This window comes from Equus quagga, chromosome 7 (genome assembly GCF_021613505.1).
Source record: "Equus quagga isolate Etosha38 chromosome 7, UCLA_HA_Equagga_1.0, whole genome shotgun sequence".
NCBI lineage: Eukaryota > Metazoa > Chordata > Mammalia > Perissodactyla > Equidae > Equus > Equus quagga.
The window spans coordinates 70,103,937-70,121,007 of NC_060273.1; the positions used below are offsets into that span (position 1 = coordinate 70,103,937).

The 17,071-nt window shown below is 46.6% G+C and overlaps 1 protein-coding gene across 2 annotated transcripts in view; it reads right to left on the bottom strand.

The window, feature by feature from the left end:
- HMGXB3 (HMG-box containing 3) overlaps positions 1-17,071 on the bottom strand; it is a 44,386-nt gene that overhangs the window by 1,666 nt on the left and 25,649 nt on the right. For both annotated transcript variants that reach the window (XM_046665252.1, XM_046665253.1), the window contains 8 exons: positions 14,140-14,441; positions 13,491-13,618; positions 9,710-9,841; positions 8,372-8,556; positions 5,127-5,346; positions 3,400-3,533; positions 2,492-2,608; positions 753-962 (listed from right to left, as the gene is read on the bottom strand). In XM_046665252.1, the coding sequence (XP_046521208.1) occupies positions 753-962; positions 2,492-2,608; positions 3,400-3,533; positions 5,127-5,346; positions 8,372-8,556; positions 9,710-9,841; positions 13,491-13,618; positions 14,140-14,441 (1,428 nt within the window). The remainder of the gene's footprint in view (positions 1-752; positions 963-2,491; positions 2,609-3,399; positions 3,534-5,126; positions 5,347-8,371; positions 8,557-9,709; positions 9,842-13,490; positions 13,619-14,139; positions 14,442-17,071) is intronic.

The window sequence follows — 17,071 nt, forward strand, 5'->3', positions numbered from 1 at the left end:
CAGGGGAGAGCGGAGGCTGTGCCTCCCACTGAGGCTCAGATGCCTTTCTGCTGTGCCCAGCATGAGCTCACAGAGCCAGTGAGCCCCAGGCCAGGGAATAAGGAAAAGAAGAGTGACAACAATGATGCCCCCTCCTACCACCAGTCCTAACGTCTCTTCCGGCAAAGGGTGCAGCTGGCCTTAGAGGGCACGTGCCTCTGGTAAGAACCATTGCCTGGTATGATGTACCAAGACACAGAGACAAAGGCTCTGCCACTCATCTGCTGTGTGACATTGGACAGATCCACTCCCCGCTCTAGGCCTTACTTTCCCCCTTTATTAAAAGGAGAGGGTTGGATAAGGTCAGTGTTTTCTACGCCACTGTGCCTCTAGATCACAGCAGGCATGCCATGCAGTATATTCATGGTTAAATCCAAGACAGGGATGGTCCAGGCCTTTCATATGTCAGCATGCATGATGTCTCTCAAAGATGACAATTTTCTAGGCCTATCTAGAAGGCCACCCCTTTGACCCCAAGATACCTGTGTTTGGGATACCCTGGGCACACTAATGACATGCTGTGGCCTTGAACACACACAGGGGTCGGACAGTAAAAATGTGTGGAGTAAATGATGGTTCCAGAGCATTGAGACAAAATATTGATGGAGAAAAAAGATGCTGGAGATGGTTCCCACGAGGGCTTTCCAAAGAACCAGGGGCTGAGACGTGGCTGGCCTGTGGGATTCACTCCAGTTCCTCAGAAGGGAACTCACCACAGGCGGCTCCGTGGGGCTAGAGAAACAGCCCTGGTTCCTCCCCCACATCTGGTTGGTCAGCTCTGGGTAGCAGAGGTCAGCACACAGGGCCACTGGTGTGGCCATGTCTACCACGTAGACAGGCGGCCAATGGCGGGAAGAGACAAGCAGATCCACATGGTCTAGAGCGCTCTCGCCCCGCACGAGATACTTGGAGCCACAGACCACCTGGGGGTAAGGCAAGGATGGAAGGCACAGCAACAGGGTTAAGAAGACCATCTGCACACAGACTTCAGTCACATTCTCACTCACTTCTTCCCAGAAGACGAACAATCAGGTTTCATGACTGAAGTCACGGCTATCCTACCAGAGCCCACGATACTCTGCTTCCCTCTACTTCCGTCTGTAAATGAAGTCACCAGCTCATCCCTGCCCTCCTGAGGGAAGAGTTGGGAGCGCGCAGCCCTCACAGGGCATCTGCTCCAAGCCCCACCCACTGAGGCTAGGCTGGTGCACCACCTAGCACACCATCTAGACCAGGAGTTCCAAGCCCCGCTGTACAGCACCAGCAGCTAAGAGCTGGTGAACAAGGGAGGCTCCCAGGGCCCACCCCAAAACTAAGGGATCAGCCTCTGGGTGTGGGGTCTAAGCATCTGTATCTTCAGCAGCTCTCCACCAGACCCCAGATGGGAACCCCTCCAACGACAGGAACCCCCAAGTGCCGCTCCACTGCTGGGCAGCTGTGTGCACTGAAGACTTCTGCCTCTGCCTCTTACCTCCTACTTTCACACTCACCAGTGCTGGCCGGCAGCACCAAGTGAAGCACTCCCCTCTCACAGCCCTGAGACTTACAGCCCTCACGCCCCTGCGTTGTCAGCTGCTTCTCATGACACAGTCCCCAGTCACATGAACACAATCCTCTGAGCAGGCTCAGATCTGCCCAGGGTGGAGGCGTCAAGCACCTTCCTCAGACAGTTCTTTCGACAGCCAGGTCACCCTACACTCGCCTCAGTGAGCTGCAGGCTCTGCTGAGCCGTCTCTCCCCTGTTCAGCACCTGTTCAAGGGGGTTCTACCCTAGTGTCTTCCCAGGCCGACTCTGTCATATAGGGCACAACCTTCCCGGAACTATTCCACAGCCTACCCTGTCTACACCCTCTAGAGACATCGGCAGCAATCTTCCTAAACCAAAATCAGCCCATGTCCACCCTCATCACTCTCAGAAGAAAATCCAAACTGTAGGTCTGGCCTCCGGTGACCAATCCAAACTCGCCTCCTCTTGGCCCACCAGGCGTCCCCGGTCAGACCTTAGCCGTCACTCTTCCCTCTGCTGGAACATTCCTTCCCTAGCCCATCACTGGGGCTCTCAGCCTCCTGCAGCCGCCCCATGGGGAATAGGTCCCTCCCCGTTACTGTCTCTCAGGTCCTTGTCTAGTTCCTTCAGAGCTATCACCACCAGCCACGGTGACTTTATTTCCCCGCTAACACAAGGTTAACTAGGGAGGAATGACATTTTGCGGCTCACCTTTGTACCCTCAACAGCTGACGCAGGGGCGAGCACACGGAGGGTCCTTAATAAACACTCACTGATGATGACCTAGGCTCCCTCCCTAGCCCAAAGTGGGGCACCTGACCCGTAGGAGGTGTGCAGTGACCTACGTGCCAGCTCGCACAGGATGAGCTGGATCAACCAGACTCTTTGTGTGGGCAAGCTGATACGGACACATTCCCCCCCAGCTCCTTGGTGTTGGCCTCTTACCTGATGGGGGCACACCTTGTAGATTTTACCCCCTGTGAGATGAGGTGGGGGCTGTCTGGCTCTGGCTCCATTCTGTACAGATTCGTAGAGGGCCAACAAGGAGAAGCAGAGCTGGTCCTGGGGCAGAATAAGATTAAAACACAGCAATAAATGCTAAGGGGCCAGCCTGGTGCACAGCACAAATGCTCACTTCAATACCCAAAGCAAAATAAACCGTCAAGGCCTCACCTTGGAGCCTCACCAGCCAACATCCTCTAGGTACAGATGGGGACCCCAAGGCCCTGAAAGGACCAGGTGACAGACAGAGCAAGCCAGACTGATCAAGCCGCCAGACTCTGAGGCCTGGGTTCTTCCCACTTTTGACAGGGCTGGGGAAGCTTCAAAGAGAAGCTAACATTTGACGGGGGACTTAAAAGCAGCACAAAATTTTCAACAGCTCATTAGTAGGAAGGAAGGTAAATAACGGATGGATGACACACACTCACTCTCTCTACTGATGTAACAGCACTCATTTTCTGAGAGCCTGGACGGGGATAACCGAACACTGTGCAAAGTGCCTTCCTGACAACAACCTCGTGAGGCCGGGATTTTGGTTATTCCCACTTTCATGTGAGGAAACTGAGGCTCAGAAACATAAGGTAGCTTATCCAAGGTCACACACAGTAAGCAGGAGACCGGGATTCTTGATCGCAGACTCTGGGCCCATGGCCTTCCACAGAGGAACTATGGAGGGAAAGGTCTCACACGCATGTTCGATCTGGCCGCTGACTATCTCCTAGGCCTCCCTGCCTGCCAGCACTCTCTGCCCAACACAGGCACACAGTTATAGGTGTCTGTATGCCTGCCCAGAAAAATGGGCCATCAGCCTGCTCCCAGATGGCGACCTCCACTGTTGCCCCGACACTCACCTTGGAGTCTTCTACCCCAAAGGGGATGCCACATTGCCTCAGTAGGTGCCGCAGTTCCTCCTCAGTGTAGGAGCCAATCTTCTCGAGCTTGCAGGTGCCCTCCTGAAGCAGCCTCACCAAGGCGCTGCCATTGCCTGCAAGAGATGACGGTGCTGATGCAAGGGCAGTGCCACCAGCCAACAGAGGTCACGGATCGCCCCTCACATGTGAGGGTGAGAACAAGAAGGCTGGACCTACAGGGCAGCGAGCAGTGGAAGCAAACTCTGCCCGAGCACTGCCCTGGGTGCTGGAGGAGGTGGTCTCAGGCAGGTCCTACAGCTTCTGAGATATGTGAAGTCTCTCAGAACTGGCTTTCTGCCCTTGAACGTCTAGGGGATATGCAGCAGAGCACCCTTGCAAAGAACCTTCAAATGGGTCAGCTTTTACCCTTTACAGGTTTCAGAGCCACGATCTCAGGCGTTTACCACAACTGCAGCAACGAGAGGAGCAACAGCCCTCATTTTAAAAATGCTCACTTTATGCTCTATTCCTGAACCTGCCAAATCAACAGAACTATGTGGAGGCCCTAAAAAACAATTCCTGGGCCTTGGAGCATCACATATGAGGTGGGACCTCAGTATCTAACGTTAGGAAGCACTGTGTGAGAACCAGTGGAATGCAACATTATTAAGTACTTATAAACCAATTTAGCAGATCATATCCAGAATTTTAAAAATGAAATGGGGGCCGGTCCCATGGCATAGTGGTTAAGCTCAGCACACTCCTTTTTGGCGGCCCGGGTTCATGGGTTTGGATCCTGGGCATGGACCTACGCCACTAATCAGCCATGCTGTGGCGGTGACCCACATACAAAGTAGAGGAAAATCGGCACAGATGTTAGCTCAGGGCTAATCTTCCTCAAGCCAAAAAAGAGGAAGATTGGCAATGGATGTTAGCTCAGGGTGAATCTCCTTCAGGAGAAAAAAAGAAAGTATACTGCATCTGGTAAGTAAAAGTACTGTTTTATGAGAGTTTTGTTTTAGTTACACACACTTGTGCATACTTATATGAGTATCATGCTGGGTCGTGATGCAGAACCTATTTCTTACTCTGAGTTGCAGTTAAAAAAAAAAAGTACAAAGCTACACTCTAACTATATTAGCTGACTTAATCTTCACAATCACCCAGGTGGGTAACAGTACCATGCCCTCTTGTAAATGAAGCAACAGAAGCTCAGGGCAATGAAGGGATTTGCTAGCGGTCACATAGGGACTGAGTGGCACAGCTGGGAGTCAAAGCCAAGTTGTCAGAAACCTATGCTCTCAACAGCCAGTCCAGGGCTTCTCAATGGACATCCACAGAACATCTGCAAAAGCATCTGAAAGACCTGTTTAAAAGGCAGACTCTCTGGCCTCCCCCTACAGTTATCAGTGAGAATCTTTGGGGTTGGCGCCTTATCATCAGCGTTTGTCAGAGGATTCCCACTGTTCAGTTTAGTGCACCCCAGAAGGCTGACAGTGAGCTGTGGGGGTCAGGCCTATACAACACTGCTGGCAGCTCTGTGAAACTCTACACCATGACTTTAATCTCTAGGGGATTTGGTCACAGGTTGTCATTATCTTTCCAGAGGGAGCCCTCTAGGTGGGTCTAGTCCCCTCTCCGCCATTTGCTCTGTCTTGCCATGGACAATGTTCCAGCCTATTGAGTGGGCCCTTCCCTGACCCCAGTCAGCCCCCAAGCGGCCTTACCAGGTACTGGCTGCACGTCCAGGTTCTTGTCTTTCTCAGTGTTGACGACCACAGCTCCTCTCATGAGTGGTGGGAAGAAGGGGGCAATAACAGAAGCATCAAACTTGGTGATAGGGATGCTGGCGGGGAAGGCCACCTGCTCAATCACCTCTGTCTCCATGGTGGCCCAGAAGTCCTCCACGTTTACCTCACTAGAGCCCAAGAACTCAGGCCAGGTGAACTAAAAGGTCAGGATAAAAAAGGTCAAACTGTAGGAGCCACAGAATATTAGCAACACAATAGCCTACATTTTGGATACAATCAAGTGGGGCGGGGTGGGGGGGATGACAGTCATGCATTGATGGGACACCCCAAAATCTGACATCTTAGTACCTAACTGCCTTTGGCCACATTCCTTCCTCCCACACAACTTCACCCCGCAAGACCTGAACAGTCCCTAAGTCCCTTCTGCATCTATACCTTTATTTATGTGAATTTCCCTGCCTGAGGAAAGGGGAGGAGCTAGACTGAGGACCTGTATATGCCAGACACTATCTAATTCACCCCTACGATACAAGCCAGGGGAGTCTAAGGTGAGATTCCTGAAGCAGGGGACAGAACAAGAATATGAGCCAAGGTCTAGTTTCAAAGCCCAAGTCCTTAATCCCCACCCCCGGCTGCCAGGAATCATCGGAATAAAATTTAGTGACATTCCACCCACTTCGAAGGCCCTGCTGATCCCTCACCTCCTCCAGAAGGCCCTCCCAGACCCTGCCAGCACACAGCTCTCTCCTCTACCTCATGCAGCTTCACTTATCTAGTGTAGACATCCAGCAGCTGTGCTAGTCAACTTTTCTTCTTGTATGCCCTGTCTGTGGTCCTCAAGATGTGACCCTGATCCTACTACCTCCATCACAATTATCTGCATTACTTATAGGGCCGATACCTAAAATTCACAGTTTAAAAAGATTCCCTAGGTGAGTGGTTCTCCAAATGTGGTCCCTGGACCAGTAGCACCTGGGAACTTGATAGAAGTGCAAATTCTCTGCCCCTGCTTCAGACCTACTGACTCAGAAACCTGGTGGGTGGGGCCCAGCAGGCCCTCGACACTAAAAAGTTTGAGAACCACTGTCCCATGTAATTCTTACGCCCATGTAAGTCTGAGAACAACTGCTCTACACAAAGACACCTCCCCTCTCTTACTCCCCTTTGTTCCCCACCTCACAGGGTACTAGTGCATGCTGAGAGTAAATGGCATAAATCCCCCACCAATTTCACAAGGTACTGAGCCTGCCCTTTCCACAAAGAACAAGGGGACAGGAAATGCCAGGTGAGTGTGCTGTGTGCACAAACTGATGTGGTTATTGTCATCAGTCCAGAGTCCTCGTCTACACAGTCCCTGATGGGACGGGCCAACCAGACGGTCCCCCCATGGATAAGTGCACATTTAAGATTTGTTCAACGACTTCCTGTTTCATTTCATAGCCTTCAGAATACTCCCTACTCCTTCTCCTTCTCCTCACATACACCACGCCTCTCTGCACATAGAAAAGGGAGAAAATAAAGTCCTGGTTTCTGGAAACACCCAGCACCACAGAAGGGAAGAGACATGCATACTGAGAGGGAAGGGCGCTGGTCCATTCAGTGAGGAAAGAGCCCTGACTAGGGCAAGGCAGGTGCCAGGCAGGACTAGAAGACTTGAGCTCTGCAGGGAGGTAGGCTTCTGTCTATTCTGGAAGCCAAAGAGTCTCTGCAGCCCGTGTTTAAAAAAACCCGAGCTCAGAGCCCCAGGAGGTACTGGGGAGCACGGCAGTGCTTACAAGCTCAGATTCCGAGTGAGCCAGCCAGAGCAAGCTCACGTCCCAGCGCCACCCCTTCCCAGCTGGGTGAGCTTCGACAAGCCGACAAGCCGCCGGGGCTTCTGCCCTTTCACCTACAAAACTCTCACAGGGTTAGGGTAAGAAGTAAGCCATCCACTAAAGCACTGAGCACAGAGTAAGCACTTGGAATAAAATGCTCAATAAGTTCTAGCTGCATTACTATTAATATTACCATCAGGAAAGCACATTTGAATGAGTCTAGAAATAGCTCTTGGTGAGATCACACACAAGTGAAAGTTTTTGCAGTTCATTTTATCTACCAGGACAACTTAGAAGGCTCCAGGAAGCACTATGCTTGTTTTCATGTCTTGTTATGCATCACCATCCTTCAAACAGAAATATGTGACCAATATATGCACTTTTTTTTTTAACTGAGAAGAACAAGAGGAATACACATTAACTCCCCAATATGTTCAGCTGGCCCTGCCAAATACACCAAAGCTTTTCTCCAGAGGTCTGGCACCGCCCTCCACAGCGAACAGGTGAGCTCTAGGTCCAGTGCCTAGAGTCACGTCATGTTCCAGTCCTCTTGGTCACTATGGTCGAGTTCGGAGATGGAAGGCTCCCAGCCCAGTGCTACTACTAGCACACTCACGAAGCACGCCATACCTACGCATGCCGACCAGACCTCTCAGCACGATCATGGGAAAGAGTTAATCAACCTATGGGATTTTTTTTTTTAAACCCTGTACCAGGTTAAGGAAGATTCCCTATTATTCTCATTTTGCCAAGAGGTTTATTATAAATGGGGGTTGAACAACAATGAAAGCCTTTGTTTATATCTAATGAAATAATCGTATGGGTTTTCTCATTTAAACTGTTAAGTAGTGAACTACATTCGTATATTTCCTAATGTTGAAACAATCTTGCTTTTCTGGAATAAACTTGGTCATAATGCACTACTTTATTCACTGTTAGATCTGATTTGCTATTATCTTATTCAGGACTTTGGCATCTACATTCATGAGCTTAGTTTGGTTTTCTTGTTCTGTTTTCAAGGTTATATGGCCTTAGACAACGAGTTGGGGACATACATCTGCTTCTGCTGTGACTGGAATCATAATATTTCTTGGATATTTGTTAGAAGTAATGCGTAAGCCCCGAGTTTGGTATATCTTTGTCTGAACATTTTTAGTTAAGAACCTAAGTTAGATCAGGTCACGCTTTTCCTCAAACCCCTTCAGTGGCTCTCCACGTCACTTAGTCTAAGTCCTCACAATGGCCCATGTGCTCCTATGAGAGTCTGGCCTGCCGGCAGGAAAAAGCCACTCACCTCACACAGGACAGGACTAGAGCCATCTGTTCTTGGGGATATCACGGAGGAGGGTGGCTGCCAAAGTGTGAGGACAGTTCTAAAGTCACACATGGGGGTCGAGGGGTACTTACCTCCACACTCTTCAGGGCCAGCACGTTCTCTTCATTCCTCTGGGCCATTTCCACTTTGGGGGCCACACCACAGATGCCACAGATCATGTCATTGTAGTCTCGGACAGTGAGGCACTCGAAAGCCCAATAGCCATTGCACAGCAGCTCCTGCAGCTGGCTCAGCTCCTCTGAGGTCAGAGTCTTCTCTGGAAGGAGAGCAAGAGCACTGGGGTCACAGAAAAAGACCCTGAGGCCACTGGGGGTAAGCCAAAGGCCAGCAAGAATAGCAATTCTGTCAGGCTGCTTCTCTCCTAAGAACCCCCAAGAGTACTTACCACCCTGAGGGTCAAGCACCCTGGCCTTTGCAATTCCAATCAGAGTTATAGCTGCCTTGTACCAGGCACCTACCAGGCACTAGACACTGCCAAGAGCTGTAGTTTTTCTTTTCTTTTCTTTTCTTTTGAGGAAGATTAGCCCTGAGCTAACATCTGCCACCAATCTTCCTCTTTTTGCTGAGGAAGACTGGCCCTGAGCTAACATCTATGCCCATCTTCCTCTACTTTATATGTGGGATGCCTACTACAGCATGGCTTGATAAGTGGTGTGTAGGTCCATGCCTGGGATCCAAACCTCCGAACCCCAGGCCACTGAAGCAGAGCGTGCCAACTTAACTGCTACACCACTGAGCTGGCCCCCAAGAGCTTTAAATACATTAACCTATTTAACTCTCACATCTTTGTGAACCAGGAGCTATTATTATCCTCACTTTATAACTGGAGAAACTGAGGCACAGAGAGCAGCTTGCTCAAAAATTACACAGCCACTAGGTGGCAGGGCCAAGACTCAAACACAGGCCTGTCTGACCCTAGAACCTGTGCTCTACTCCATGTGACCGCACAGCAGGGAAGGTACAGGGGGCCTGGAGTCTGCAGGAATGGGACAGAAAAAGCACAAACAGAAGTAAGGAGAGCAAGGGGAAGAAAATTTTCTAATAGTAAGGAGGGTGGTCTCAGATGAGCCTCGGGACTGGGAACAGATCTCCAGGAGCTGTGTATTCAAAATGAGTCTGATTAACACACAGTGAGGTCAAGCGTACCTATAATCAAAGGCTGAGCTCCTAAAAGTCAGTTTAATCTCATGCTGAGGGTTCCTGGCTGCATGGAAACCCTCATGCATGCTTTCCAAAGTTAGTTTGGTGTTTATAAAATTCAAAAGTAGAAGTGTGTTAGGAAGTCAAGAATGTCTCCTTTTCAAAATATCAGACTCTTCTCCAAAAGGACTCTTTCAACCAAAGCTCATCACTGAAAATTCCCAGGGAGCTTAGGATTAACTTTGGAAAGGGAGGGAGCCAGCCTTTACCTGTTTGCTCCTGCACCGACTTCAGAACAGCACTGATGGACACTCTGGGATCCTCTCCCAGCTTGATCTGGTTTCGAATTGCAAAAAGCAAGTCCAGGCTCACTAGCAGCTTGTTCCCCACATTAAAAAGACCTGCAGGTTCGAAAGAGGCACAGAGAAATTCACTGTATCATCATCTAAATGGCAAAAAGCTGGAAACAAACTAAATGTCCATGAATAAGGGAACAGCTAAATAAATTATGGTGCATTCATAAAACAGAAAACTATGCATCATTAACAAGAATAAGGCAGACCTAAAAGCTCTGACATAAAGTTGTCCATAATAAATTGCTAAATGAGAAAGTAATGAAATAGGTAGAGTGGAATTTTTTTTAATGAAAAAAGAAACATCCCCCTACCACCCAGCTCAGTCCTCACAACCAAAGGTGTCACTCTTCCTCTACCTCTCACAGCCGCACCAAGGGGAAAGGCCAGGAGCAGCCTTCAGCCCAGGGACGTGCAGGGGACGTAACAAAGGCTATAAAAACACCCCTACACCAAATCCCGGGATAAAAGACTCAAAGGAATTTAAGTGCAGTCAATTTAAGACAAATAAAATAGTGATTTTACCTTGGCACAAAATATAATGCACAACAGCAAATTCTGGCATACGTGTTCCCATTAATAAGAAGGGGATAAAGGAATGGGGAAGCCTAAGTATGATACCAAAGGCATTCTGAAGCCATAAAGGAGAAGATCAAGGCTCTGATTACATAAAAATCGAAAGAAAAAAAAACCCTTTGTATCCAAAAAAACATGACAAACAAATTTAAAGGACAACTAATAAACTGGGGAAAAATTTTGTCAACAAAATACTCTGAAGAATGGAAATGTTCACAAAAGAGAAAAAAACACAAAAGATATACAATCTTCCTAGGAATCAAAGAAACAGAACAAATTAAGAAATGATATACCAGGTTTTACCTACCAAGTTGACAAACTTTAAAAAATTACAACACTAATCTACACAAAGTTCCTAAAGCTAATAAATGAGTTTAAGCAAGGTTACTAGGTACAAAGCCAACAGACAAAACTCAATCATATTTCTACACTCGCACTAAACAGTCAGAAATTGAACCAGGTCATTTAGCACTAAACAAAATGAAATACTCAGGTATAAATCTAACAAAATATGTGCAGGACCTATGTGCTAAAAGCTACAAAACACTGATGAAAGAAATAAAAAGAAAACCTAATAAAATGGAGAGAGAGACCATGCTCATGAATTGCAAGACAATATTTTTCAGCATGTCAAATTTCCCCAAACTGATCTATAGACTCAACACAATCCCAATTTAAATTCTAGCAGGATTCTGTAGATACTGACAAACCAATTCTAAAATCTATTCGGAAATGCAAAGAAACTAAAATAGCGAAAACAGTTCAAGCAGGAACAAGGTTGGAGGACTCACACTACCCAATTATAAGACTTACTACAAAGCTATAGTAATTAAGACAAGTGTGGTACTGGCAAAAGGATAGATGACATACACCAATGGAACAGAACAGAGTACAGAAATAAGACCCACAAATATATTATCAATTGATTTTCAACAAAGGAGCAAAGGCAATTCAATGGAGAAAGGACTACTTTTCAACAAATGGTGGTACAACAACTATGTCCACATGCAAAAAAATTAACTCAATCTGGGCCTCACACTTTATACAAAAATTAATTCAAAATTGATCACAGATCTAAATGTAAATCATAAAATAATAAAATTTTTATAGGAAAAATACTTATGATCTTCAGGTAAGAGATCTTAGATAGAACATCAAAAGCATAATCCCTAAAAGAAAAAACCGATGAACTGTTTTCATAATTAAGAACTTCTGCTCTGTGAAAGATTCTGTTAAGAGAATGGAAAGACAAGCCACAGACCATAAGAAAATATTTGCAAATCACTTATCTGACACAGGACTTACATCCAGAATATATAAAGAACTCTAAAAACTCAATGGTATGAAAACATCCCAATTCAAAGGCCAAACATTGAACAGATACTTCAAAGATGACACAGAGATAGCAAATAAACCCATGAAAAGATGCTCAACATCATCAATCTTTGAGGAAATATAAATTAAAACACCACAATGAGATACCACAAAACTCACCTATTAGAATGGCTAAGAAACAAAAACAAAATGGACAATACCAAGTGCTGACAAGGGGGGCAAACTGGAACTCTCACTCACTGTTGGAGGGAATGCAAAACGGTACAGATCCTTAGGTAAATGGTTTTGCAACTTCTTACAAAACTAAACATACACTTATCATACGGCTCAGCAATGTGATTCGTAGGCATCTAACCAAGAGAAACGAAAATTTATGTTCACACAAAAGCCTATACACAAATGTTGATAGCAGCTCTATTTGTAATTGACAGAAACCGGTAACAACCCAAACATCCTTCAATGAGTGAACAGATAAATTGTGGTACACCCCCCCAACACAAAACTACTCAACAATAAAAAGGAACAAACTATTGATACATGCAACAATATGGATGAATTTCAAAGGCATGCTTAGTCAAAGAAGCCAGACTCAAAACGGTACATACTATGATTGGATTTATATTAACACTCTGGAAAGATAAAACCAGAGGGACGGAGAACACATGAAACGGCTGCTAGAGGTTAGGCCTGAGGGGTGGGGTTTGATTACAAAGGGACAGTACAAGAGAGTGTTTTGGGGTGACAGAACTGTTCTGGTTATTGATTGTGGTGGCAGTTACACAACTCAGTGCATGTGTCAGAACAACTGTACAACAACAAAGTAAATTTTACTGTATGTCAATTTAAAAATAATGTTAAAATTAAAAAATATATAATCCCAGGTACTGCTGGCCTAGATAGACTGCAGTGAAATGGCACTCTCATTAACTGTTGGCAAGGGGATAAAACAGTACAAACTCCATTTGGCAAGACAAGACTTTAAAAGCATGAATTCAAAATAAGGCACCATAAGGTTCTGAAGACAGAGTAAGTAACAAATACTCTTCAATCTTCAGCACTCAATTCTACATGTAAAACTCAAGATTCAAATCTCACAATGTTTGGCACATGGTGCATGTTCAGTAAATGTTTGATGTTGAAGAGTGGAAGGGTGAATAGGTAGCAATTCCACTTTTCAGCATTTGCCCAAAGGAAATAATTAAGGCTGTACACAAAGATTTCATTATAAAGAGGACTTCAAAATGGAGTACCACACACTCCTTAAAAATAGTCATGTATTTCTCCACTTGCTGGCACGGGAAGATGCCCATGATAAATTTAAAACCCACATTCCAAAACAACTTCCAGCACAACCCTGCTTTTGTTGAAAGAACAGCTATGGCCCTGTAAATCCCTCCATGCTTTCTTATATTCTGGATGGACGAGTAACACATCTGGAAGATTAGAGAGCACAATGTTAAATGTTTTACCTCACGGAGGTAGGATTCCTATTGATTTTTTAGTTTTCTCTTTTTACTTGTCAGAATTTTCCAGTTTCTTCAGATAATTTTAAAATTAACTTTGTTTAAAGATCCCACATAAGAGTCCTAACACTTGAGAGGTAAATGTGTTCTTCTGGGGCCAAGTTCTGACTTCTCTTCTGAGATATCCAGGAGGGAAAATCTCGTCTTCCTCAGAAACCCATGTGAGAGAAGGTCCAGTGATTAAAGGGCCGGAGGTCTGAGCCACCATGGCTGTTCTCAGGCCTGCGTTGGGGCCCTCCGAGGGAAGAAAGGCTGGCACCCACCTGTAGAGATGTCCATGAAGCTATGCAGGGCCAGACAATGGGGATTCAGACACATCTTCACCTGGGCAGTCACCACCTGCAGCCGGTTGGCTGTCAGCAGCCAGCACTCCTGGGGCCCAGCCAGGGAGCTAGTACCCAAAATGTCACCAACAAAAAGCAGAAGGGAAATCAACCTCTTAATCTAGTTCCAGGGCTCAGTGATAAACGGCAAAATTCATAAGACTTTAATGCAGTTGGCAAATGAAGGTGCTAGAGCTTGCATTTCAAGGTTTCCTAGGTAAGTGTTCCCACTCTGTTGGAACTTGGTCTGTGGAATCACCCCTAAAGTTACTATAACTCTCAATTTATTACCCAGTTTAACCAATCCCACTCAACTCCCAAATCCAAGCATTATGCTGGAGGGTCCAGATGTAAACTAAATCCTAAGTTGGTGACAATAATTTTCAGGCATTTTCAATGTAAATAATGGATAACTACTAATTATTATTATTATTTTACTTTTGGCAATAAAAAAAGTAAAGGAAACCTAAGAAAAGCAGAGAATAACATCTTCAAAGGTTACAGCTTTACAGTTGTTTGAAAAAGGGGCATCATGGGCCAAGTCAGACGGGGCAGCTAGGGGCAGGGTATATCTGAAAGGGGTGCTTACTTTTGTCCCCCTTTGAATAATGGGCTGCTACAGAGAAGGCACTGCGTGGATGGAGACTCATAATAATTCGACCAAGAGGTTTGCTCGATGGTGACTGTCTCCTCACTCACGTTGGACAGGATGAGTCGAGAGCTGTTGAGTTCATGAATCAAGGCGAAGACCTCGGCCAGCTCTGACTCATTCTCAGGAATCTGCAGGACTTTGCGCAGCAGCTGTAGTGTGGACTGGCGCTGGATCTCCCTCTGGGCTGCGCTCAGGGGCTCTGTGGCACTCAGCACATCTGGGAGTGGTGAGCTCGCCTCCTGGGGAGAAAATGGATCAATCACCAAGCACCCAGGACACAAAGAGCCAGCCGTGGGCTAACATCATGACAGACTGAGTGGCAGAGGCGCCCATGACTGCGAGGTGGGACACCTAGGTTCCTAACCACTCAGCTAGTAACTCACTGGGTGACTGACGGCGGTGCTTTCTCTCTCTGGCGCTCAGCTTTTCCATCAGTAAACGAGAAGGTTATGCACACCTCTTGGTAAAGGATTTAAGAGTCAGCTCCCATTCACCAGGCAGGGGGTTTGGAGAATAACAGACCCATGTTTTAATTCTGGATATGCCACTTAACAATTACACATGTGCGACCCAAGGCAATTTACTTAATCTTTCTGAGCCTCAATTTCCTCACTGATGAAACGGAGGATCAAAATACTAGTAATCTCCTAGAGCTGCTGTACAGAGGAAATGAGATATTACAAGTAAAGCACTTAGCACAACGCCTGGAATGCAATGCAAACTCTATGAATGGTAGTTTTGACATATAAACTGTAAGTAAACTTCAAGTAAGCTTAAAGTATTTATCTTTAATATTCTGTGGCTTCTAAGGGACTTTATATACTAGTCAGAGGCTTCCAGGAACAAGGTTCTGAAATGTTGCTTAAAAACAGGTCCTTCTCAATGGAGGTTCCTCCTTGATCCCTTGTGCAAATGCAGCATGAATTACTCCCTCCCTCGTGCTCCCAGAGTCCATTCCTTTACAGCCAAATTCAGCGTCTCACAGTTGGTAAACCACTGTTCCTGCCTTCAGTGAGTATAGGGTCCCTGCTTATTTACTGACTCCCAACACCAGCATGAGGTCTGGGGCCCACAAAAGATGCTGATTCATATTTGTTGGATATATTATACACTGTTCTATAGAAGTTAATTGCTTGATAACAAGATGGAACTTTCCATTAACTCTGCACACCTATGACAACGGTCTATATATACATACATCTCACTGTCTATAATAGTTTGGCTACTTATCTTTCTCCCCAACCAGACTGCAAGCTCCTCAAGGGAAGGGGCCTTGTCCTATTCATCTTTGTATCTCCAAGTCCTACCCACAGTAGTCAATCAATATCTGCTTGCTGAAAGAATGAATGAATGGAGAGCTGACTGACACTAGAATGAGTTGCCCTGGGAGGCTGTGTGCTCCCAGTCACGAGCATGTTGAACCATGGGCTGGAAGACCACTTGGCAGAAATACTGTCCTTTGGCTCTGAGGTACGGATGAAAGATGGAAAGGAAGGAAGACGTTACAGCCCAGAGGTATTGCGGTCTCATTACAGCCGCTGAAGACAAACTGCATAGGAAACATATGGCCACCAGGGGGCTCCAAAGAGCAATGCACACAAAGGTCCCGGTTTCTGACCCATGTTTTATTTTGTGGAAAACAATAATGACATTTTATTTCTCTACAATTTAGGAGATTGGAAGGTGAGAGAATGTCTAAAGATAATGGTGCCGGGGCTAGGAAGCTACCAGTTAGCCAAAGACAGAAAAAAATAAAAGAGTGGGATTTGAAATCAACTGGCAATTCCTGCCTGACCTGGAAAATTAAGTCACCTCATTGCTCTGTATCTAGACCAACATCCACTTCTGTACTCCAAACCACACCAACAGCTACAGCAAGAGAGAAGGAAAAAGGAATGTTCAGAGCATCTACCTACACAGAACTCAATTCCATTCCATAATTACTGATCAACACATTGTGTATGCAAGCTCCAGGGTTAAAAGGTACGCAAGAAACAGATATACTGGCCCTGAAAGAGATTATGGTCTCACAGGGAGCTAAAAGAGGGAGTGAAGACAGGGTGTGGTCTCCGCTAAGCGAAGAGAACACATGAAACGCACAGAGAGTCCAGCAAGAAAGCTCACTGCCAGCAGAGGGCACCTGGCGGAGCAACAGAATCCAATGGAAGCTATGGACCCATTTACATGCAATTTCAGGGGTTTACAGATTCCTTGAAGCTCAATTCTGAGTCTTCTCTAGAGCTCATGGCCCTGAGAATAAAATGCCCAGATCGAATCCATCTTGTCACCTTGTTTTACTGATGAGGAAACTAAAACTCAGGAGAGGGAAGCTTCCAGCTCACGGTCACTCCCAGACAAGCCTCTCAATTCCGAGTCCCAGTGTCTTCTTGACTAAGCAGTCAGTGCCCACACGCTTTTGTTCCACTCCCCGTTCTCACAGGAGGATGCCCTCAGAGCACCACCTCAAGCACAGAAACAGACTAAGGCCAGAGGGTGGGAGGCACCTGCCAGAAAGACCCCTCCCCACATGCAAAGAAGCCCTGAAGCCTGAAGCAGTTCTCCCCACCTCTCCAGTCCTGTCCTCTCCAAACCCCCATGAGCCTCCCTCCTGACGCAACCTTCTCTGGGCCTCACCCTGGCTCAAGGACATTCAGTGGGACTCCACCGCCTGAAAAACTGCCCAGTCTAGCATTGAAGATCTTCCACGATGTGGCCATGACACGTCTTTCAAGTCTTATTTTCCATACTCCTCCCCACGCACCCTCTCCTCTCGCCAAAGAGAACACCCACTGACTCCCTACCTCTTCACTTTTGCTCATGCTTGTCCTTCCCTTCCAGCATGCCTTCCGTTTCCATCTGAATCTTGCCC